The sequence below is a fragment of the Artemia franciscana genome, chromosome 13 (genome assembly GCF_032884065.1).
Source record: "Artemia franciscana chromosome 13, ASM3288406v1, whole genome shotgun sequence".
NCBI classification, from domain to species: Eukaryota; Metazoa; Arthropoda; class Branchiopoda; order Anostraca; family Artemiidae; genus Artemia; species Artemia franciscana.
The window spans coordinates 324,622-349,486 of record NC_088875.1 but is presented as its reverse complement, the minus strand read 5'-3'; the positions used below and the strand labels follow the sequence as shown (position 1 = coordinate 349,486).

Below are 24,865 nucleotides of genomic sequence, written 5' to 3'. Positions count from 1 at the left end.
TAATATTTCTGTTAATAGAAATCATTGCTTATTAGTCCTCAGGTTTTCACTAAAAACTAACATTTTCTTTGCAAGAAATGTAGTTCTCTTGACATGTGTTAAGAAAACCATGTACAATGACATGCAGGTAACATTTCTTGATCCTACGTGATGAATACCGAAGAATTGGCCTCGCTTTCAATACTTCTAAATCTGCAGTTCTTTTTTTCAACGATAGTTCTTCTCAGACTGAATACCTCCTTCTGGGTAACGAGTCAATTACCGTTTCATCTCACGTCGTGTATCTTGGTCTGCCCATAGGCTGTAACCTTAACGAAACTCGTCTACTGCTCGTCAAACACTTCGCAAAAAAAAACTCTGCACCGCGTATGGGTCTGTTGTCGCCAGCAGACTCCTCTTATGCCGAAAGTATCTCGCGAATATTTATAACGCTGTCGCACTGCCGCATATTCTATATCGCGCCATTTTGGAATTTATTAACTGATACCCAAAAACGCAAGCACCAGTCCCTTTATTTCAGGTTCGCGAAGTTCCTGCTGCGATGCCCCTTGTGGACGAGAAATACTTATATGATAGATAAACACAGGATTGCAGACCCCAGTGTCGCGGTAAACCGGTTGATTTCTGATTTCCAGGCAAAATGGAACCACTCTTGGCTAAAACATTTCTACAGTTCTTGATTGTGTATTTTTCCATGTTGTGTTTTAAATTTCTCTCCGTTTTTCCTCTCGTTTTTCTTTTCTTTAATTTTTTTCCTTGTTCTCCGTTTTGTTCCATGTGAAAAAAATACGGGTAATAAATATTTTACTTACTTACTAATTACCTCTGATAATCTCCAGCACATGTGTCTCTAATGGGAATTAGTCTCCCACTGGTCAATATTTAGAGCATTTTTTCCAATTTCATCAGCCTTGTGGCTACCAGTCTGATGGTTGTCTTTTTGTTTTTGTATTTATTTCGTCTTTCTTTTTACACCATATACACCCAGTATGTTTTAGAAGCTATTTAATGAAGGTAAACAAATTTGCGCATTTGATTTAGTTAAACTCTGGATACGAATGCTTTAACAGCTTTACTTTTTACATCTTCACCACATCCCCCTTCCTTACTACTAATGCTAGCAACCATAAAACAAGCCTTAATGTCAGTATAAATTTTTCTATTAATTGAATGTTTTTTTGTAAGGTAGCAATTCGAAATCTACTTCCTGTACGACTGAATTCATCTTATGGAGGAACTATACCAGTTTCTGAACCTCTCAAAAACACTTCAGTTGCTGATCCATATCAATATGTTAAAGGTGATTTGGTTGATCTCACAGTTAATATACACAAGGTACAAGATTTTCTAGCGTTATTATGTCGTATTTTCTTTGTTTTTTGTTATTTTTTTGCAAGAAATGTTTACTTTTAAATGTTACTGTCAAAAACAATCTCTACGTGTCTTTTTCTGATAAAATATCAGAAAAAGATGTAGACTGGGTTACCATCCCAATAAGGCATTGACAGAAAAGTAAATGAAGACCTTGGATTTTCTGCAACTCTGCAATAAAAAAAAATTTGTAAGCTCAAATTTTTCTTTTTTTCCTAGCTTGATATCAGTATTGTATACTCCACGATATCCAAGATGTGAGATTCTCAACCATCCCTTATATTGTGCTCCACTCATTCATGAAAGAAACAAAAAAAAAAATAGGAAGTACTGATTCTGAGTGGTAGAACTTAATGCAGGTTCATGTTTTTTCTTTAGAGGAGTTGTATAATTTGAGGAGGATAAAACTCTAAAATTGGGTTTGGATACCCCGCTGTTGTGATTCACTTGATGGATCACTGTTTACTACTACGAATACTACTGATAGGGCTATTACAAATACGACTACAACTAGTCGGGCTTATTAAAGCTAAGTTTCCTACTGCCGCGATAAGGTTAACAAGAAATTGTTTATTTTTACCCAGGTTACTTCGCATGGAATGAGTTATCGTAAAAACTTTACTCGGGATCGTTCGAGTGGGAATTGATAGATTTAGTGCACTTTAGAAAATAAAAATTACAAGATGGGAACCAATTTCTGTAAAGACCTTGGATTTTCTGCAACTCTGCAGAAAATGGAACAAAGGAGACTGATAGGCTGAAAAATACATTTACAAATTTTCTAAAAATGCCCAATAAATATTAGCTTTAGCAGTTCCTGAAAAGCAAACAACTTAGTATTGAGAAAGCAAAGAGATTGTGTAGTAGATTGCAAGTTTGAAAATATTAGAACATACGATTTGAGCCCTTTCCTGTTTATTATGGTACTCTCCAGTGAGTACTATTTGAGCTACTGCTAGTCGCCATTATTGGTAATAATGCTTGGAATGAGCTCATTCACATATGATAATCTGTGCATGACCTGTCATTCCTTGAGATTTCCTATTGATGATTAAAAAGCAAGTGTCTTATCCATATTTGTCATGTCCTCATTTGTCAAGTCCTTACCCATATTTGTCATGAGGTCAAAACTCTAATATGAAAGTGAATAATTCTCAAGTATGTTTTCTGACCACCAACTTCCTGAAATTAGCTCCTGTCTTTTCTTACACCCTCCTGAAATGACTGCAACCTGTATTAAGATCCTTTGTGTTACTATTTTACTAATGATGCCCAGTCAGGCATTTGAAAGAGAAAGCTATTTCTCTCTTTACTCAGGCTTTTGATCAAGTGTCATAGGATACATACTTTCCAGGCATATGCTTACACATCCCTCATAAGGTTGCTGTGGGACTATGCCTTTCCAGTCTAGCATCTCTGTCTTTTGAAAGGTCTATGCAGTAAAATTAATATTCTCTGGATTTTATACAAAGAGGTAACAGTCTTTATTCCGTCTTAAAAGGCCTCATCTGCAGATCTTACTATTCTGAAAGTGAGGAAAATAATTTAACCCTATCATGCCATGTTCACCTTGACAAATATTGGTACTGAATCATTCTTTCCAGGATAAATTCCTTCCAGGCATATACTTACCCATCCCTCGTGAGGTTGCTATGGGACTATGCCTGTCCAGCCTGTCATCTTTGTCTTTTGAAAGATCTATGCAGTAAAATTAACATTCTCGGGATTTTATGCAAAGAGGTTACATTCCTTGTTCAGTCTTGTAAGGCATTATCTACAGACCTTACTATCCTGAAAGAGAGGAAAGTAATTTAACCATGTCAAGCTATGTTCACCTTGACAAATATTGGTTCTGAGTCTGTTTTTATAGCTTAGACAATTCTACCTTTCCTGCTTAGCATTGTCACACCCCAATTTTATTGACTAATTTGTGCCTACACTAAAAGTTACCATAATGTTTGATTTTACTTGTCACTGAACACCTCAAAAAATTAATTTTCTTCTCCTTTTTCACTATCCCCCCCCCGACCATTGAAGCTTTTTTCACTTGTGTACTTTCATTCTTCAGCAGAAAAACCAAAGGCTAGAGCCTCTCCAAGCAAAGTTACATCCCATATGCGAAAGCTCAAATCCCAAGTCTTGACTCTCCAATCAAAGCTAGGGTTGAACACTTGAACTACTAGCTGTATTAAGTGGAGAAAAGTGACAAAACCAAGCAAAGCTGACTTTTTGCTAGCCAATAGGGCCACAAACTGGTCATTTTGGCTAGTGAAAACCTAAGAAAAGTTATATGTCAATAAGCTTATTCTTTGTTACAAGAAATAAGGTCACCAAAGAACGTGATATTTGTAAGATCTGGGGCTATAGAAAGAATTTGAGTGAAGGCAAATCAAAACAATCAATTGAGGATGTTTTTTAATTAATTAGAGTAGGTATATTATTCCTTTCGATATGGCAATGGATGAAGCCTTGTCTAGTAATTCTAAACTCATATTTGCCCTTTGCAAGGTGCTCAGGGGAGGGGGAAGTGACCCTTGAGGTACCTGAAACTGATGCAGCTTTGTATTGGTTTTTTTTTTTGGTTTCAGGCGTCTTTGTAATCTAATGAGTTTTTATTTTTCTATTTTGTACATTAAGCAGTATAGTGTTATAGAAACCTTTGCAAATAGGAATTATTATAACTGGGCGTCCCCCCTTAACTAGAGAAATTGGTTGTTATTCGCCATTGTGTTGCGTTTTGTACATTTCTTAGGTTTACAATCCCTTTCCTTTCCTTAAAATTAGCAATTTGTGGGCTACTAGTAAATTATCCAAAGAATTGATTCCTAATTTAGGTTTTACATGGTTTATAAATTAATAATATAATTTAGAGATTAATGATGAACAGGTTAAATTTCAATAACATTCAAATCGAAATCATGTATGCTGAGGTTTGGATTTACTATTCAAAATGTAGACTTATTGAGACACAGTTTACTCATAAAATCTTGTGATTTAAAAAATTCTGTTGTTGTACTGGCTAAAACTTTTATACATGATAACCAATTGAGTGGAATTCAACTTTTCGTTTTTTTTACTGCTCTAAAATTTAATATTAAAAACAATTAACTTTTAAGAAGTGCTTTCTTGACATAGCTGCCAATTAAAGGGTGGGTGCAAGTGCATTCTTTCCTTTTTTTGAAAAATAGCTTTCTGGGATATTTGAATGAAAAAAATGTGAAAGACTATGATGTCCCCCCTCCTAGATTTTGAGAAGTACCTTTTTTATTTGTATCTTTGGTACTTCTATGATATACCCCCTCCCTAATATTCTTCTAATATGTTTCTATGTCGTTCAATCCTAATGAAATATACCATAGTAAGATAAAAATATAATACTTGAGAAACAAATTTGGGCTATATATTTGCAAATTAAGGGGGTGGGGGTAAGGTATATGGGGTCTACTCTTTAGGTACAATGTGTTAGGTACAATCATTTTGCATATTGTGTAGTAAGAATTGCTTTCTAACTTCATACTGTCCAAACACCCCCCCTATGTACAAATATGTAGCCCAAATTATATATTTTCCATCTATTCTGTCACTTCTCATTGTCTTCTCTCACGCAAAGCTGAAAAAACTAGCGAAAAAAGCCCGTTCTATAATGCGTCTATGAATGAAAAACTTGAGCGGTAGTGGGTTTATCATACAAGTACCGTATCTTCGTTAAACAAGGTTTGACCAAAATACTTACCCCCTTCTACATTTTCATGAATCGTAAGCATAAGGTTAAGGAATACTATAATTGAATTATGAAGATGTGTTATAAGTGCAAATTAATTGAATTAAATCATTATTTTTGTCACATAATTATATTATATTATTTTATTAAACTTAAGACCAACTAGGGCCACTTACAAAAAAATGAAAAAACGAAGAAAAAAAAAATAGAACAAAAACAGATAAATCAATAACACACAAAAAGCAATCAGCAACAAAAAAATAAAACAAAACAATTCATTCAAATAACAATGGCACATTTAAACATGTCAAAATTGTTGTGTGTAAATCACACTTGACCAACTCAGCCAAAGTGGCAGAGAGAGGCGAAAAAGCGGCTCAGGAAGCACCAAAATAAGGGGATTATCCGAAGCAAGTATCCTTGTCTGGATAGAAAGCGAAGATTTTCTACGCAGCTCAGGAAAAGATGGGAGGCCACCACCCAGACATTCCAGATGCATTACCATTCAAAGGAAGATTAAGAAGCCACCGGAAAGAGTTGTTATAAAGAACCCGAAGAGAATTCTCATACTTAACAGACAGAGATTGTACAAAAGCTAGACCGTACAACGGAGTGCAGTAAGCTCTGAAAAGAAAGCATCTTACAGAAGGGTCGCAACTCCCGAACTTACGAATGAGTGAGTTTGCCCTACAGCACAGCGAGCCAAGCCATAGGGATATGTTTCAAAGAAGTTCCCCGGGGAATAAACGCCATACACTGGGTCTTAGCTGTGTTGAACACGATATCATTGGCTGACGCAAACCCATCACATATTGAAAGTAAATGGTTAAGTGCTGCCACTGTAGGAGCTAAAATAACCAGGTCATCAGTATAACTCAGTTTATTGAAGCAAACACCATCAATGAAACATCCAACCCCAGTTTCTGCCAAACGCAGGTTAAGATCATCCACATAAAGGTTATACAGCAACGGCGAGAGGACCCCACCTTGCCGCACACCTTTCAAAACAGGGAAAGAGTCACTGAAATAACCACTCCATTTGATTTTGATACGCTGCACTCCAAACTAGTATTGAAGAGTTCCAATGATATGACGGTCAACTCCTTTAGTGTCTATTTTGTCAAGGAGCTTCTCAAGGTTCACTCGGTCAAAAGCCGCCTTTGCATCAACAAAGCATGCAAACACAGGACTGGAAAAAAAGCCAAAAGTACTACACTACAGATTTAAGGATAAACACACAGAACTCTGTCGAAGATCCTTCTTTGAACCCAAATTGATAATGCGATGAATCAATCTGGAGTGATATCAAAGAATATAGACATTTTTCAAAAATTTTTGAGATGACAGCCGCTAGAGCAATCGGTCCGTAATTGCTTAACGATGCCATATTCGACTTCGGAATAGGAACCAGGCAAACCTCAGTAAGGGAATCTGGGACATAGCAGTGGTTAAGGAAACCATTGAAGAGCAGTGTCAACAAACAAATCAGGGAGGGGCCACCATGCTTAAAGTGATTTTTTTCAGTGAAATGTGATCTTTTTCTATTTTGCGAGGCTTTTTTTTTCAGGAGTTGCAGAGTAGGAATAAAGAGCTTACAGAACTAGCAAAGTACTATTTTGATGGAAAAGGAAAAGCGATCCGTCCAGCCATAGCGCTTATGACTGCAAAGGCTATTAATCAACATTTAGGAATAATTAACAGGTATTCCATATTTACTTATCTACTTTCTGCATGGGTTTCTACCCTTTTGGTGACTACAGTCCAAGAAAGTAAGGTACCAAGCCTCTTTGCTTAACTTCAGAAAAATAATCAACATTCTTTGTAATATTTTCCATTATGAATTTAGTATACCCGTATATGTTATTATTCATCCAGTGGGAGGTTTTAAAAACTGTCCGGAATATAAGTTACTTCTGATATAAAATGAATACAAAAAGATGAGTATAACACAAATGATTATTTCAAGAAATTTGGCCTTAATTCTCTTTTTGAAAAATAAAAATGGCCCAAAAAGGCCTACCTGAAAAACTTCACAATGTTAAATTTGCACTATATTTTATGTATTTTTTAGTGTCATCACTTGAAGCACCAAGGACATCAAGATAAAAACATTTATCCCCCTGGACCCATCTTAGGTCTATTCATTCGGTTCACAGCATTGATACTTCTATTGTGTTCTTATGATAAGAGACATATGGACTTGCATCACAGATTCTTTCACCTTTCTGACTGTAGGTTTTGTCCTAGCTAGCAGCTATGTCATCTCCTGTTTAGTGCCATGACATAATAATAAAACTTTTTTTTGTCCTCTGAATGCACCTGATGTCTATTCCTTCCTGAAAAACACGCTTTTTCAAGATTTGGTCACTTCAAAATTATGAGGGTTTTTTGGGCAGTACCATATTTCTGTTAGTGTTGCTGCGTTTAACTGTGAAAACGAATAAGCCAAGCTAGTTGGCTATATTTTGCCAACGCTCTTTGTCCGTAAAAATTTCAACATTGACAATTTGCTGACTTCCAACAACGACAACACTTTCAAAGGAAAGCTATACGCCCTTAAGTTGTTTGGTGACATATATTTTAGCCATTTCTTTGCTGATTTTCACCTCCGTTTCTTTTTTTTACATTTCGTCGCCTGGAATTGGCGTAATAGGCACTTCTAAGCGAAATTGAGTTATCAGTCCCATCTAGTGTGAAATTTTGTGTTCTTTTTTAATCTGGACTCCATTTTAGTGTATCACACTCCCATGCAATGGTACGAGTCAAAACCGTTTTGACTTAACTTTCGTTATTTTCATTCTGTTGGAAGCGTAATTGGCGTATCACATATGCGCTTTTAACAGAGGACTTTTTGATGTATCTACTCATTCGCCTGTACTTTTAGAAGAAAAGATTTAGAAAACTTAAACAAACAATGCAATATTAGGAAGTTAATTACATGGTCAGTTTCATATGTTCCGCAAAATAGAAACTTCATCAACAGCTACAACATCCAGAACATCTTGTTCAAAAATCCACAGATTAGAGAATTATTATGAAATATTATGAGCCAGGACACTCTCTTATTCAAGAAGTAGACCCTACACACGGTGTTTTTGAGAGGGCACTTAAGAATCAGGAAGTGTACCCGTCATTAGACCTAGTCAAAAAATTGATCAAAGTAAAGCGTCAAAATCCATAAGTGATCATTCAGTTACATTCATAATATTTTCTGAATTTTCAGGCATGCTTGATAACCTATAAAACATATTTACCAGTGCCTTTTTCAAAGGTCAAATGGCTTGATTTCCGCCAGAATTTCTGTAAAAGAGCATGGTAGTGTTTTGCAGATGATAATTGTAAAGTTGTCCAAATTTGCACCAGAGATAACCTTTCAGGTAGTGAAGGGGAAAGGCATCTCAGAGGTAAGGGTAGTTGAGAATCTTGAGGTTCCAAAGCCTGTCATTTAGGTTTTGAATTAGCCAGAAGACAAGATAAAAGATATAGTGCCTCTCATGTTATTCATGCCGGTTGTCGATGTAAATTACTACCGAGAATTCTTCAAAAAGAACTTGCCAGGGCTTGCTTCAAGTAAGGGCCGTGGAACTGCCAAAGATGTTTTGAGTAAACTGCCCAGTTCTACGAACGCTAGAGTTGAGAGCTGTCCCGAAGAGAAAATTCACACATCAAGGCAGGCAAAAAACGAAAGGCATAATTATGACATTTAACTGTGCCTGTTTCTTAACATTCATTTGTCACTATATTATATGTGAATTTCTTTAAGAGTTATATTCACACCTCAGTTTGTATTCACACCTTACAGGTCAGTTTTACCGTAAGTTGCATGTCTGGTGTTTAACATGCTCCAACCGGTTTCCACGTATCTGACAAGTTGACCCACTGTTAAAACCCAATTGACGTAACAGTATTCTGGCAATTTATTGTGCTGAAACTATTTGATATTTTGCTTGGAAATTCTCACCGTCCTTCTTTAATGTCATGATTTTCAGCATGTAAGTTTTTTGCGTGTTTTATTTCAACCATTTCTGATCTGCAAGGATGCAAACATTCAACCGCGTTTTTCTCGAAATTTTGTGTTCTCCACTTACGTCAATTCCGCTTCCAGGCGTCGATTTGCTGCCCGCTTTTAGCTAAAACTTCATAACTGCAAGTAAGGGTCCTTCTTTTATTCAAAACTATCCTGATCTTTCCTACTTTTTAATATATATGTATATATAATTTTAGATAATTTTATTGCTATGTAAGTTTCCACTTAACCACCTTAGACAGATTGCATTTTCACTGTCCTTGATAATTTAAGGCTATTTAAAGAAATACCATTAGAGAAATAAGTTAAAATGTCATCTTATGAATTCTTTATTATCTTTTTAAGATAACCTATCAGAATGTGCCTTTGCATACCTTCATTCATTATCACTAACTTATGCTAGTTTATGACAGGCTATTCTAAAATTTTCCTTACTCCCATCTTTAATTTCAGGCAAAAGCTGAAGAAAGAGTGCTTTCAGTAATAAATTGTCTGAGTTGTTTGCTAATATATAATGTTGTTGATAAATGTTGTTGATGTATAAGTCTGTTGCTGATAAATGGGGCTTGTAAAGAGAACTGTTAAAAGTAGTATTTTTTTTTACTTTCAAATTCAGAAAATTCTCAAATTATTGGTATAACTTCATTCTGTGGTAAGTAAAAATTTTTTGTGAGAATTTAATTGGAACCATAGGTTTTGTAAGGAGGATTGGCTAAAATAGAGCACTTATTAAACCGCAAGGTATGAATTGATAGGGTGACTTTTACACTTAATAGACATGGTTGATTGTGACTAAACAGTAGTTTCTTGTAATTTCCATGTAACGTACTTCTCATGTGGTATATATATATATATATATATATATATATATATATATATATATATATATATATATATATATATATATATATATATATATATATATATATATATATATATATATAGTGCAAAAAGCACCTGCCTTTGTATTATGTCTAAAAATTTGGATTTCAAATATTTCGTCACTACAGTAAACTACCGACGACAGGAATAAAAAAAAAGCACAGGCATACTACTTGTAAGGACCAAAGAACAAATAGTGTACCTCCTCTCGCAAAAAACTTTCAGTACAATTCATCAGCCGAGAAAAAAAAACAGTATCTACTTACTACACCACACGTAAAACTTGCCATCTTTCAATGAAGCCTAATGACTATCTGCAATTACTTACCGTTAAGCTTAAAAAAGCCTCAGATTGTTTGTAGAAACTTTATTCTGTGGTAAATAAAAAACTTTTATGAGAACTGAATTGGAACCATAGGTTTTATAAGGAGGATTGGCCAAAATAGAGCACCTATAAACCTAAAGGTATATAAAGTATTTATACCGCTAGGTATAAATCTTTAGTCCCTTCTTTTCTGTAAGAAAATATATTTCTAATTCAGCGTACCTTTTAATAGAGTTTATAAATTGAATTCATTTTGGAATCAAGATTTATTAATGTATTTAAGATTGGATTGGCAGTAGTTAGATATCAGTATGTAACAAGTAAAACGTATATTCGAAATTCTAGTGGAACAGTTAAAGTCTCAGGGACTAAATAGTAATTAGTCCCTTCTTTTTAAATATTTTAAGGAATGTGAACCTATAAGTACCGAGCTTTTGACAGATCATGTACTTGTGTTGAGTATGTGGAGTACTCTCTTTTTTTAGGTTTTTAGAAGTGACTATTATAAACTATAAATGTTAAGAAATGAATGCGGTGTATAGAGGCACATAAGTGTAATCCTTAGGAGGGGGCATCAGAGGATTTTTATAAGGGGGCTGAGAACGTGAAAAGAATAATGTTTTCAGTTTCACCCTAGGGTCACTTGGACTAATTTTGGGGAAGGGAAATTCTGCCATATTCTTATCGCTTGATGTATAAGTCTGCTGCCGTCAACTATAATAACCAGTTTTTGTCCTTTGGTAAAGAAGAATAGTCAATAAAAAAAACAAAACAATAGTATTAAAAAATACGCTTAAACCATAAACGACAAATCACTATGATTTATTTCATGATTTTTTATTTAATCCAGTTTGAGAAGGATGTGATTAGCTTTGCTAATCAAATCTAATCATCTCTAATTGCTAATCATCTCTGGTTTTCCATATGTAGCCTGGGTTTGGCCGCAGTTCCAGCAAGGTTGAATGAGAGGCTTTCTGTTTGTCCTTGTGAGAAACAGGTTAGAGAACTACCTTTTTCTAATTCTAAGAATTAATCTTAGAATTCTATGATTTATTAATTTATATAGAAGAATTAATCTTCATTTCTATTAATAAATTTTCTCTGTTTTTCTCTGCTTTGCTGTCTGATTGCAGTGTTGACATTCTGAATTTTGCATGTCAGTAAACTTGTTGCAATTAGAATTAGGATTTTCCACGTCGTTCGGTGCATAAGGTGGCAACGACGCCTCTCCAGGATGATCACTCCTGCGTCTTAGGCTAAAGATCATCAAGGGATGCTCTTGAGAGCACTGCGTTTTTTCCAAGGCATCGTCCAAGTGCAGCCTTCTGTCGTCCGAGCCGTCAAACTCCGGGAGAAGTCCAACACCAAACATCATGGGGCAGGGAATTGCTGCCCATTCTAACCATGTGTCTCCAATGTGTCCCCACCGACTGCTTATAACTTTATCAATAATGGGGCTATTAATGTTCTCTCTAGTGAATGATTTGGTAGTTTTGTCCGTCCAGTTGATTCCGAGAATTTGTCGAAGATAATTGTTTTCAAAACCTTGGATTCTATTCTCTAGCCGCTCTGTTACCGCCCAGCTTTCAAAACCATACATTAGAACTGGCAGGACAAAAACTTGTTGAAAGTAAGAAAAAAAATATTGAAACTGCTGAAATGATTAATAATTCCTCTAGAGTACATTTAGATGTTATACAGGCTAATTTAGCCCAGTTGGTAAGCCAAACAACGCACAAAAACAACATTTTATCGATGTTTTTGATATTAATGTATTACTCTTTTAGTGGAAAAAATAATTGGATTTTTTGGGGTTTGCATATCTGCTTGAGTATGTAGAATGTCATACCCGAAATAATGCACTTAGTGCATTTTGTATTGAATAAGTTGGCACAAAAGAGCTATTTAGTGCTAAAGTGCAGAGCATTGTTTTTATTATTCTCAGACTGTAGGGACGTACTATTCTTTCTTAATGTAAATATTGAGCTTGAAGGACAGTTCTAGCTTGTATAACTCTACCAAAAGATGCGACTCAGTGAAAAATATTGGTAGAAGATATAATTGGGAATGCATAAAGTTCAAAGTCTGTCAAGTGTTTGGCGTTAAAACTCACAAATATATATATATATATATATATATATATATATATATATATATATATATATATATATATATATATATATATATATATATATATATATATATATAATCAGGTGGGTCAACTTAGGCTCTGGTATCATTTTTAGGTATCCTGGCTATATGACTGGGTACATTCAATATTTTGATACCCCCAGTACTGGTTCCATGCTTAGGCAATAATCCAGGTCACAGGAGTCTAGGGGCCTCGAAAATCCTCCATTCTTTTTTTTAAATCATAAATAAATAGAAATAATCGTAAAAAACTGTGTCACTACTTTGGATACTGATTGCTAATCTAACGTAAGATACTTCTGAATGTGGCTACGATTCCTTATAAAGCATAAACACGTTTAATTGCTTTTAAGTAGAATATAGAAATAATACAAATTCTAAATCGAATTTATTGGTAATGTAAGTTGATCACAGTAAGTCATAAATACTTATATGTAGACTGAGTTTGTACATACATGCTTACATTTTATAGCTTATCATATATATAATTATTGTATTTAAATAAATGGCAAAACTTTTAATTAAGATGGTGAAATACCCACTATAGCATGCCCGAATATTTTGGCTTCAAGTCGAAAAGCCTTCATCAACGGAAAAAAGAGAAGAAAAACAGGATTAAACATGAAATAGACAAAAAAAGTTACATAAAAAGATAAAAGAAATGGTATGCACCAAAGGACTTAGCTAGAAAAACCGTATCAGAAAAACTGCAATCGTTGTTTTGTAAACGTTCTATTCAAATCCTAATGTAAACGACTTCTTCACGAAATAATGAATGTAGTTTTCGGATATGATTTTATGTTTTTCCTTTGTTGTATGGTGTATTTTGCATCTTTTTTTGTTGTTTTCTTGCCTGTTTTGGCTGTTCAGTCCGATTTTTCTTTTCTTTTTTCAGTTTTAATGGCCTATTTTTTTTTTTTGGCTGATTTTTGACTGTCTTCTAAGATTTATGAATGAATGAATTTTATTTTCCACAAAAAATTGTCACTAGTAGAGTAATAAAAGAAAAGACATCAACAAAAAGAAAAAAGTATCAAATAAGAAATGCACAAATATATACAAGTAGAACAGCAAATAGATAATATCGCAAAGCATCACACAGTTCATTTTCTGTTAAATTCATATAAAACTTCTCAAGTCTTTTCCGAACATCCATGTACGGATCCGGTATGTTATATTGGTCTCTAATAGCTGCATTACGCTTCTAAGGAGGCAAATGCGAAATAAATTAACAAAAATGGTAATAGCAAGAACGCGCTCTATGTTTATTGATATCAGACAGGAGAGCCCGGAAAAAAGAGAGCGCCAACGCATGTGATGTAACCATCATCGAAAGTAGCTGGGTCCCGTCGACTATATGAACCTTCCGAAGATTGATAATCTTTTCCGACTTAACTAGTAAAATCATTTACTAACAAAAGAGGAGTCGTTTTAACATTATAACCTTAGATTACAACTACTTTTCAATACAACTTAGACCAAGATGCACTAGACTTGAAGAAGATTTTATTATCTTGTCACAAAGGTTTACTTCTGGGGCAGGAACGCTTCCTTTTTGGCAGTTATTCAGTCCTCTCTTTTTATTTATTGTACGAAGTACCTTCAAATAAAAGTATTTTTTGTCCCCTGAACCTATCTTAGGTCTATTTATACCGGGAAAACGCGATTTTCCATCATTTTTCTTTAGACTAGTTCTAAGTTCTGAAGTTTCTTAGGACATTGCCATTTTTTTGTCAGAGTTGCGACGTTGAGCCGTTAAATAATGAGCCGTGCATTTACACATTGTTGAAATCTGTCCAGATTTTAGCAATCCGTGCGGAGATTCCATTCGTTTTCATGCTTGAAAAACTCTCTAGCTTTCCGCAACGGTTTGGTCAAGTCTGGATTCTTGGCAAGGTTTTTAAATGAATAAAACCATGGCTATGGGTCATCAAAAACTTCATGTTGTTATAACATTGGTTCAAGGCTTCCCCAGCTTGTATGATACTGCTCACCCAGTGTATAAGAAAACCCAGAAAAATAGTGTCACTTGGCTTTCTATTGCTCAACAGCTTTCAAAGGAGGATTACGCTGATGCGTTTATTTGAAAACTTTGCCTTAAAACGTAGCGTTTTCTGGGCCACCGTTCGAAAAGATACGGACGGATTTCCGCGTGGATATTCCGTAATGTTTAAATGAACCATAAGCCAAATTAACTAGTTATATTTGACAGCAGTCTTTGTCCGTAAAGATTCAGACATTAACTATCTGTTGATTTCCAAAACTAACTACTTTTTCAAAGAAAAGATAAGTTGTCTTAGGTTGTTTGGTACTATGTGTTTTTACCTTATTTTTCTGATTATTTGTCCACGTTTCTTGTCTTTTTATGCCCGCCACTGTCAAAAAGTGCACAAATGCGTATGTTTTTTTTATTATTAAAAGATTTTTTTTCAGATTTTTTTTTTCATTTTTTAAAGATATATAAGCTGTGTAAGTTTCAACGTAACCAATCCAAGCAATCAGTCTGCACTATAGTAATATTAATAGTGAATTTTATTGACCGTCATCATGTACAAAAGCACACAACTGACAGAGTTGGAAAAGCAAAAACAAGAAACAACGGAAATAAATCTAAAACTTAACCGTTGACAAGCCTATAGAAAAGCCTATAACCGTTGACAAGCCTATAGAAAAGCCTATAACCATTGACAAGCCTATAACCGTTGACAAGCCTATAGAAAAGCCTATAACCGTTGACAAGTCTATAGAAAAGCCTATAACCGTTGACAAGCCTATAGAAAAGCCTATAACCGTTGACAAGCCTATAGAAAAGCCTATAACCGTTGACAAGCCTATAGAAAAGCCTATAACCGTTGACAAGCCTATAGAAAAGCCTATAACCATTGACAAGCCTATAACCGTTGACAAGCCTATAGAAAAGCCTATAACCGTTGACAAGTCTATAGAAAAGCCTATAACCGTTGACAAGCCTATAGAAAAGCCTATAACCGTTGACAAGCCTATAGAAAAGCCTATAACCGTTGACAAGCCTATAGAAAAGCCTATAACCGTTGACAAGCCTATAGAAAAGCCTATAACCGTTGACAAGCCTGTAGAATCAAAATTTAGCCACTTTCGAATCGACTCAGTTCTTCTTCAGATAGCATCTAAGGGGCTAGTGACTTGTGTCTAGGATCTTGATTATGAATGCCATGTTTTGCTGTGTATGAACACATAAATAGTGTGTTGACTTTTTTATTTAGTGAAGTATTGGAACTTCAGAAAAAAGTAGCGATGGCTGCTGAAATGATCCATACTGCTTCTCTAGTACATGATGATGTTATTGATGTATCTGAGATGAGAAGGGGAAAACCGAGTGCAAATGGAATCTGGGGACAACCAAAGGTAAATTTTCGTTTAGATTATTTCTCTCCCTTATGTTTATTTTACAAAACACTTAGTCGTACTGCTTATATTTACATCATACCTTACCTTACATTGTTTAGTCTTTAGAAAGAAAGATATTTTTTTTTTATTGAACAACTATTCAAAGTCTAAGATACATTTGACTGGTATGATAACCATTATCATACCAGTCAATTTATGATAAATTGCTTTTATCATAACTTTCCACTTTGTAGGCACCTTCTGTAAATATTTGCTTTTCCGCTATGTCATGTATTATAGTGTTTATTTTTAATATAGGAATAATTAATATCAATACTATTAATATAGAATAATTAAATTAACACTATTAATATAATGTTTATTTTTAATATATGAAGTATGGATAATTTGACCTGAAAAAAAATTGGACTAATTGACTTTATCAACCTAAAGGTATGTTGGATAAGTATAGATAGGCGGAGAGCAGCCCTAAGCTAGTATTTAGGTGCCCATGGTATACGGAACCTTGTGGGTATTGTGCTCATTTTCTACCTTGTGAACACCGTAAGCTACACTTTATTTTATCTTCGATAAATGTTTCAACTCTTGTCAGATGCACTTCCTTTAAAGCAGAAAAAGCTGCTAAAATGCATAGAATTTGAGTTTAAGGGTTTAAAGTGTAACTAGGTATGGAAAAAGATCTAAAGCTGCTAGTAGCAGAATCCGACAATTCCAAAAGCTGCCGATACTTTAGTAGCACAACTCGTAATTTTAGCAGCTTTTTTTTCAGCAAAAAGTATTTCTATATGTAAAAATTGTATTTTCAGACAAAAATATACCGACAAATTTGAAAGCGCCCAAGTAGCATTCCTTCTTTGCTACCCCACTTTTTGCACTGCGGAATGTAACGGTGTTTTAAATCCTCGCTCAATTCAAATCGATTTAAGTGTATTTAACTAAATTGTTATGGTTATTCATTTGGAATGGAAAAGGGGGCTCTTTGGTAATCATCAAATATTTTAACCGTATGTATGCCTGCTAACGAAAAATGGGTAGAAATGCTTCTTGACTGGAACTGGGCAAAAATGGCTTTAAATGACACGGTATGATTCCTGAAAGGTGCTCTAATATTCTGGTAATTATTAAAAAAACATAATAGTTGCTGATAAAAAAGTTCTTGTCATCCTCGTACTAAATCTAGTAATTTCAGGCTGTATTGTCCAAAAAATATTTGGAAAGAGGTTTGTCCTTATTTCAGACGTCCAAGATGTCAGACAAAAATAATTAAAATAAGTATAGCCTCAGATCCGAAATGGGTTTGATAATCAAAACATAATGTAGAACATTTATATGTGAACATCGATGTGTAAAACGTTCAGAAAAACATAAAAAATTATTAAAAAAAACAAAAACATATAATACCTGATCGTAACTTGATTGTTCGTAACTAGATTCATGTCATGCTAAAGCTATACCCAGTAACTTCAAACTGCAGTTGCCCAAACTGTTTTTTTTTTATATAAAGAATGTGTGTTTTTTTTTTGAGGGGCCAATGCAATCCGAGTATAATTTAATAGAGAAAGGGTATGCGCAAAAAGAACCTAGCTTAGCTGGACTTTCGACTATGATGGGTACAAAATGTGAATTTTTCCTATACGTTCAGTTTTCACCTTTGTATTCTATTTGAGGAACGTTTGTTCAGGTTTGCACGCATAAATCTAGCGGATACTTGTATTGATGCTATAAATCTTAGATTTCAGTATATTGATTTTATTCCTGAAAAAATTGCAATTGATAGTTTTCAAACAGGGGGTATTGGGCAAAATTATAAAGAGCTGTAAAACAAGAATATGAGTTTAAGTGTAATGTTCTGCTTTTTTTTTCTTGAATAGAAACAAAATATGTTATAAATAATACCCATACGTGCTATTTTCCTTCCAGTGAATATTTGAAGGTTTATGAAGTAGCAGACGCCATAAGCAGACATCATTAACGTTGCCTTAAAGAAACGTGTTAAAAGTGTTTTTTTTTAAACTGTCATAAAATAACGCTGTCTTCTGATGCTAAATTAATTAAAGAAAACTGAGTGAAAAAATTCATGGCATAAAAACTTATCCTTGAATTCTTATAAAATGTGTTATAACTGCCCCACCCTTTCATTTATAGCCTTTGAAAATTTTAGTTTTTGTGGGCAGTTATACGTTTTAACCTAATAGATATTCAAGTTTTTGGTGGTGGCAAACATTTTCTTGTGCTGTATTTACACCTGTTTTTCTCCTTTAGTACTTCGTGTTCATTTTAGAATCATTTTCAGAAACAGAAAATTTTGGAAGTTGTCTACGTTCGAAAAGTTATATAAATGGATGCCAAAAAGCCCATAATTATGACGTATATAAGCATGCTATGGGGACAGCTTAATCGCGAAGAAAAACTCACGTTGGAAAATTTTTTAGGTGGAAACAAATCCCCCTACCTCAACATTGTTTCTAAAAATTCTACATGTGCCCTGACAACCTCATGAAAAAGAGGCTGGCATCCTCATTAAAAAGTAGTAAAATTTAAAGAAAATGGGATAATGGGTATAGTTAAAGTGTATTTTCTTAGGATTTAAGCTGTAATTTTTCCGTGAGTGGTAACTAATCTTCTTTTCATTTTGTTTTCAAGAAATATTTAAGGTAAAATCAAGTCTGCACAAACTAGAATGAAAATATTTTAGAATGCACAAATTGAGAGGGGTTGCCTCTCCTCAATAGCTTGCTCTTACGCTTAAGTTTTTTTTTTGACTTTTAAAAGAGGTTATTATTCTAATTAAACAACCTTTGTGATTGAGGAGTCATTCTTAAATAGCTGGAACAAAAGTCAGTCTTAGGTTATTAAAAGGTTATTATTTGTTAAAAAGTAAAATTAACAAGTAAATTTCGCTCTAATTATTCATATACGATGAGCCACATTCAAAACCTGCAATAATTCAAAAATGTTCAGAAATTAAACAAAAATTTTATTTTTGATTGAAAGTAAGAAGCGACATTAAAACTTAAATCGAATAGAAATTATTCCGTATATGAAAGGGGCTGTTGCCTCTTCTACGCCTCCCTCTTTAAGCTGAAGTTTAACTCTTTCTGACAACCATACTTTAAAAAAAAAAAAAATAAATAAAAACTGAAGTGTAAATTGCGGGGCGTTGAGGAACGATAATGTGAAATTCGCTTCATTTTTCCTTTGAAAATTAAGTTGTACATCAGAAACCTGGGTTTGAACAGGGTAAGGTGATTTATGCAGCAAACATGTTGAGAAAGATGAAAGGAAAGTAAGAATATTTTCGGAATTTGGAAAAGAGATTTGGAAATTTAAAGTTTATCTATATTTCATCCGTATAACCAGATAGATATGTATTTATTCATGTATTAGTACAAGAAATAGTTTATTTTTATTTTTAAAGAGCATGTTTTAAAACTTGTTTTCCTTTTTTCTTAGTCAGCGGTTGCTGGAGACTTCATCATTTCCGCTGCAACACGAGTAATGGCACAACTAAATGATGCTGATGTACTTATTTGCATTTCACAGGTACGCATGGGGATTTTTTAACCTCTATTTATCTCAGTTTTTTTGTATCAGTTAATTTAGATCGTCCTCTAACTTGCGCCTCCCTCCTCCAGAAATAAATTTTGTGCATATGGTGAATTTTGTGTACCTTACTTACCATACTTGTTCGTCGTTTCTAAGTGACTCAACAGCGAAAATTCATGACAATATTGCGGGAGGGACAAAATATATTTTTTATTATCTTCGTGGGGGAAGGTGCAGTTTTTCATTGAAAATACCAGAAAAGACATTTTAAATAAAAATACCAAAGAAAGGCATTTTTCGAAATCAGGGGAAGGGTGGAAAAGAATACCAGAAAAGGGGTTTTGAAATGAAAATGCCAAAAAATGAAAAACACAGAAAAATATTTTTTTTACCAAATAAGATGAAGAAACTCACTCTTCACGAATATATTATTTCTGCCCTGATTGGTTCTCCTTCACTGTATAACCGATAGTGGGTAATAATAACCATCTGAACTTCCGGTATCACCCAGGGTCTGTCTTTGTCAGTACCTCTTATCACCTTTACTGGAAAGTGCTGGTATTATTTCCATAACAGCAGAGAGTTTGGAATTACAACTTTCAGGTTTATATCCATGACGGAAAATATATAATCGAAGTCAAATATCCTTTTGAAGTCCTTTTGAGTCCTTTAGCCACTGGTCGGGTGGTTATTCTCTCTTTGCATGCTGCTGGAAGGACAAATCGTGCCTCCCAAAAATTATATTGTGATTTGAGCGATACAACAGGCATAGAGAGCACGGTTGTTCGTAGAAGTCTGGGATATTCATGAAAATTAGGTCTAATATTCTAGGACAAACAAATACAAAGTAGAAACAATAGGGAAAATCTTTTCAGGACAGTGGAAATCAGTTCTGTGAATATTTCTTCAGCACAATACAAGAACGAGAGAGAAAATATGTATATATAAATAAACTTACATTAAATTGTGAGAATTAAAACTAAATAATGTTTTTTAAAAACTTAAAAAAAAAGTTGCTGGAGGGCAACGCTTTATTCCTTTTATTAATTAAAAAAAAACTCTTTCCACTTAATAAGTTTTTCAAAGAAAAGTAAAGAACTCCATCAAACCAAAATTGAGCAAAAATAGAATCAATTAATCTACCAAGCGTAAAAATACCACAAATCCGCAGAGATAAATAAATGAAACCCAAAACGAGCAGAAATTAGATAAATAACCGAGTCAAGCTCAAAACGAGAAGGAATTAACATGAGTGGGGCTGAAAACCCTTTTGCCTTCCCAAGGCCAGAGGACAATTCGCACTTTACGGAAAAAAATACAAGTGAATCTGTATTTTCAGTTTAATATGCATTTGCTGATATTTATTCCTTAAAATGTTAATAATATTTGGTTTATTAAAGTTATAAAAGTGAAAGCATTAAAAAAAAAATTCTGTAAAGCGCAAATTTATGTTTGGAACCTAGTCGTTAAAAATTCAGATGGTTCTCATTTGATTTGAAATTGGAAGCTATAGAGCACTTTTTAAGAGTCAAAGTGATGTCTAACTCCCCCCCCCTCCTCCGACGCCTATCATTTCCAAAAACAAACATCCAAGCAAAGTTTGAGACATCAATATTTTTTAGCATTGTTGAAAGGTTCATTAATTATCTGTTTTGGGAAGTCAACCCCCCCCCCAAATCCTCAGGAAAAGGGCTGTAAATTAGGCAATTTGTTCATTATTTACCATGCTATTGAGAAAAGGTATATATGTTTTACTTCTACTTTCATTGTTCTACTTTAATTGTTGTGGGGAGTGTTGATAACTGAATAAAAATGGTTATCTGTACATGGGTTGTCAAAAGGGTGTAACTCAGGAATGGCAGAGTATATTAATTTAGAACTTTCTGGAAACAATATGGGAGATGATCAATTGACCAAAAAGGCCATACTTGCACGCTAATACTACTACAACTACTGCTGCTTCTACTGCAACCATAACTACTACTACTATTTCTGTAGCGAGTACTACTAAGGCTGAGAAAGTTGAAAAAAAATATCTGAGGAAACGTTGAGGGGAAAGTTGAACTAAATCATTGATATTGCTGATGCAGGCGTATCATGAGTGGGATGTTCAGTTGACCAAACTGCAAAATATACCTGCTATTACTGCTATTAATACTACTGCTACTACTGTTCCTACTACAACCACTACCACTGTGATACTGGTGAAATTAAGGCTACACGTATGGAGACAAAAATTTTCCAGAATATTGCGGGGGAATTTGAACTAAATCAAACACGCTATGGGCATGTAGATTGTCAAAAGGACGTATCTTAAGAATGGATTTGGGTATTAAGTTGGAACTTTTAGAGAATTCAAAAAGGTAACGTATGCATGTCACTACAAACGCTAATGCCACTGCTACTTTCACCAATTCTAGTACTGCCACTAAACTACTCCAACTACTGCTTCAATTGCAACTACTTGTAGGGCTTCGAGTATTAAGGTGAAAAAGGGCGTCAAAAGGGTGCCAAAAGCACACATCAACATTTTTGGAACGGCTTATCGTGTCAAGGTGAAACTTACGGCTCAGCATGAAAGCCATGTTCAACTGACCAAAAGGCAATATGCACATGCTACTACCTCTATTAATACTGCTGCTACTACTACTACTAATACAATATTAATACTGGAACTATTTCTAATACCACGAAACTACTGTGATGATAGTGTTATTAAGGCTAAGTCTATGAAGGTGCAACTTGAGAAAATATTGACGGCAAATTCGAACTATCAAAAGACACTATGTGCATTTAGATTGTCAAAATACCGTATCTTAGGAATTAATTTGTGTATTAAGTTGGAACTGTCAGAGAATGCTTAAAGGGGAAGATCAATGGACCAAAAGGCAATACTGGTAGTTCTACTTCTGCTACTACCTTTGTCGCAACTATTTTTAAGGTTAAGGACATTAGGATGAAATGTTAAGAAGTATATGAATGTACAGGTTATCAAAAGAGCGTATCGGCAATGTCTTAGCAATGGCTAATTGTATTAAGTTGAGTAGCAAAACTGCTGCTGTCACTACAGCAATACCTAAGGGTATTAATGTGAAACTTTCAGAGAACATTTCTGTTGTACGGATGACAACCTGCCATCTGTATGCAGGTTGTTGAAAGAGCATATCTGCAATATCTTAGGAACCGTGTCAGTGTGTGAGATTAAAACTTACAGGCCTAATTTGTGGGGGATGTTAAACTGATCAAAAGGCAATAATCGCATCTTAATACTGCTACTTCTACTCCTACAACTACTTCTGCTGCTACTATTATTATTACTGATACTACTACTACTGCTAAAACTAAGGCTACTATTATTAACTCCACTCCTACTGCTACTAATATAACTAATGGTACGAATACTACTGCTAATAAACCTAAGGGTTTTAAGGCGAAAATTTTGGGCAATATTGTAACTGTACTGAAATAAATCGAAACACACTATGCCCACATCAGCAATGCTTCAGGACTGGTTAATGGCATTAAGTTGAAAATTTTATCGTGTGTTGAAGGGGATGTTGAGAAAAAACAAAGGTTCTATGTACATATTGCTACTAATGCTACTACTGCTTCCACAACTATTGCTACTGCGCAAGCTAAGGGTGTTAAGATGAAGCTTTCAAAGAATGTTTAGGTGGATGTTGAACTAAATCAAAAGGAACTATGATCATGTAGATTGTCAAAAGGGTGACAAAGACATATCACAATAATGGCTTACATTATTAAGTTAGACCTTTCAGGGGTAAGTTGTGACGAATTCTGAACTAGACAAAAAAACACTGTGCGCATACTATTAATACTACCTCTACGGTTACTGTAACTAATACACTAAGGGCATTAAGTTGAAACGTTAAGGGGAAGTTTCAATTAAACGAAAAACTATACGCATGCAATTGTCAAAAGTACATATAAGCAAAATCATAGGCGGCGCTACTCTATCATAGCTAGGTAATATTATTGATATTTTAAAGGAGCTAATTTGATTGGAAATTCAAATTTTTTCCATTTCTCATTCCATGAAAACCATATATGCCCCCAGGGATTAGTTTAAAGCCCTTGTCGCAGGGCTCTGGTGGTTTATATTAATCTCCAAAAGCCTTGCTACATGATCTTTGTACTGTTTTTAACAAAATTGGCATCGCTCAATTTCAATCAGATGATTTTGATGCAAAGAGGAGTAGTTGGGGGGGGGGTTCTAGTTGACCTTCATCACTTTTGACTCTTAAAAGGGAACTAGAACGTCCAATTTTAACCAAATGAGCCACATCTAATGTTTAAATAACCATCCCTTCCATAAGAACCTTAAATGCCCCATATTTTTGGCGAAGGGCATCGGTATGAGATTGGATCGGTTTTCTTGTGGTTTCGGAACTCTGGATAGTAACGGGTGCCATTACTGACTATGAATTTCTTTTTGCACCTAGGTTTAACTAAACTTTAATTTCGTACCTAGTTTACGTGGTAGGTCCTAACGATAGTAAAGTCTGACCTGTCCGCTTCGCTCATTTACCCTCCATCTAGCCTTGTATTAAAGAAACATTTATGGTTCCTAATATTCCCAGTTCCTTTAGAAATATCCCAACATTCAATAACTATAGTGACGCTTAGGGAATTCAAATGGCCCACAAATTTCTCAGCCAAGACCTCGCACAAGCGATAATGAGACTCTTTCTACGTTTTTACTAAAAAAATTATCTTAGAAAAGTGTAAGTAGAAAGCAGATCGTGAGTTTGGGCTCGAATCTCAAGAATAACAGGTTTCTTATACGTGATAAGTACTATTTTTATTGAGTAACTGAGTGCAAGAATTTCAAAGTATTAGGACCATATGAAGCCAAAAAATTGATTGATGCAGAAGTTGTAGTAACATTTTTTTTTTAGGTTGTGGCAGATTTAGTACAAGGAGAATTCCTACAAATGGGCACAAGAGAGAGTGAATCTGATCGTTTTAATCATTATTTGTTAAAAACATTCAAGAAAACAGCAACAATCATGGCTAATAGCTGTAAAGCAGTGAGTTTTGTATTAACATTTTTCATAATATCAGTATTGGTTTGCTGTAGTTTTGGTTGTTAAATTTCTTGTTTTTAAAGAAATCCGTAGTAGAAAGTATAGAATATGAGCTTTCTATGGAGGGATTTAGTCCCTTTAAACTTTTCTTAAAGTTAAACAGTTTTTCTTTAAGTTAAAGGTTTTTAACCTTTTAACTTTTTTACTTCTCTTTTTGTTGTCGTTGACCTACGATAGAATAACATCATAATTAATCTTAAAACAGGTATACTGACATATATATATATATATATATATATATATATATATATATATATATATATATATATATATATATATATATATATATATATAATATATATATATATATATATATATATATATATATATATATATATATATATATA

At 34.2% G+C, this 24,865-nt stretch overlaps 1 protein-coding gene across 1 annotated transcript in view; it reads left to right on the top strand.

The window, feature by feature from the left end:
• The window catches only part of LOC136034353 (all trans-polyprenyl-diphosphate synthase PDSS1-like), a 51,275-nt gene that overhangs the window by 11,068 nt on the left and 15,342 nt on the right, over nucleotides 1-24,865 (top strand). The window contains exons 2-6 of the mRNA XM_065715485.1: nucleotides 1,186-1,335; nucleotides 6,660-6,793; nucleotides 15,720-15,861; nucleotides 19,318-19,407; nucleotides 24,330-24,461. Coding sequence (XP_065571557.1) covers nucleotides 1,186-1,335; nucleotides 6,660-6,793; nucleotides 15,720-15,861; nucleotides 19,318-19,407; nucleotides 24,330-24,461 — 648 coding nt within the window. The remainder of the gene's footprint in view (nucleotides 1-1,185; nucleotides 1,336-6,659; nucleotides 6,794-15,719; nucleotides 15,862-19,317; nucleotides 19,408-24,329; nucleotides 24,462-24,865) is intronic.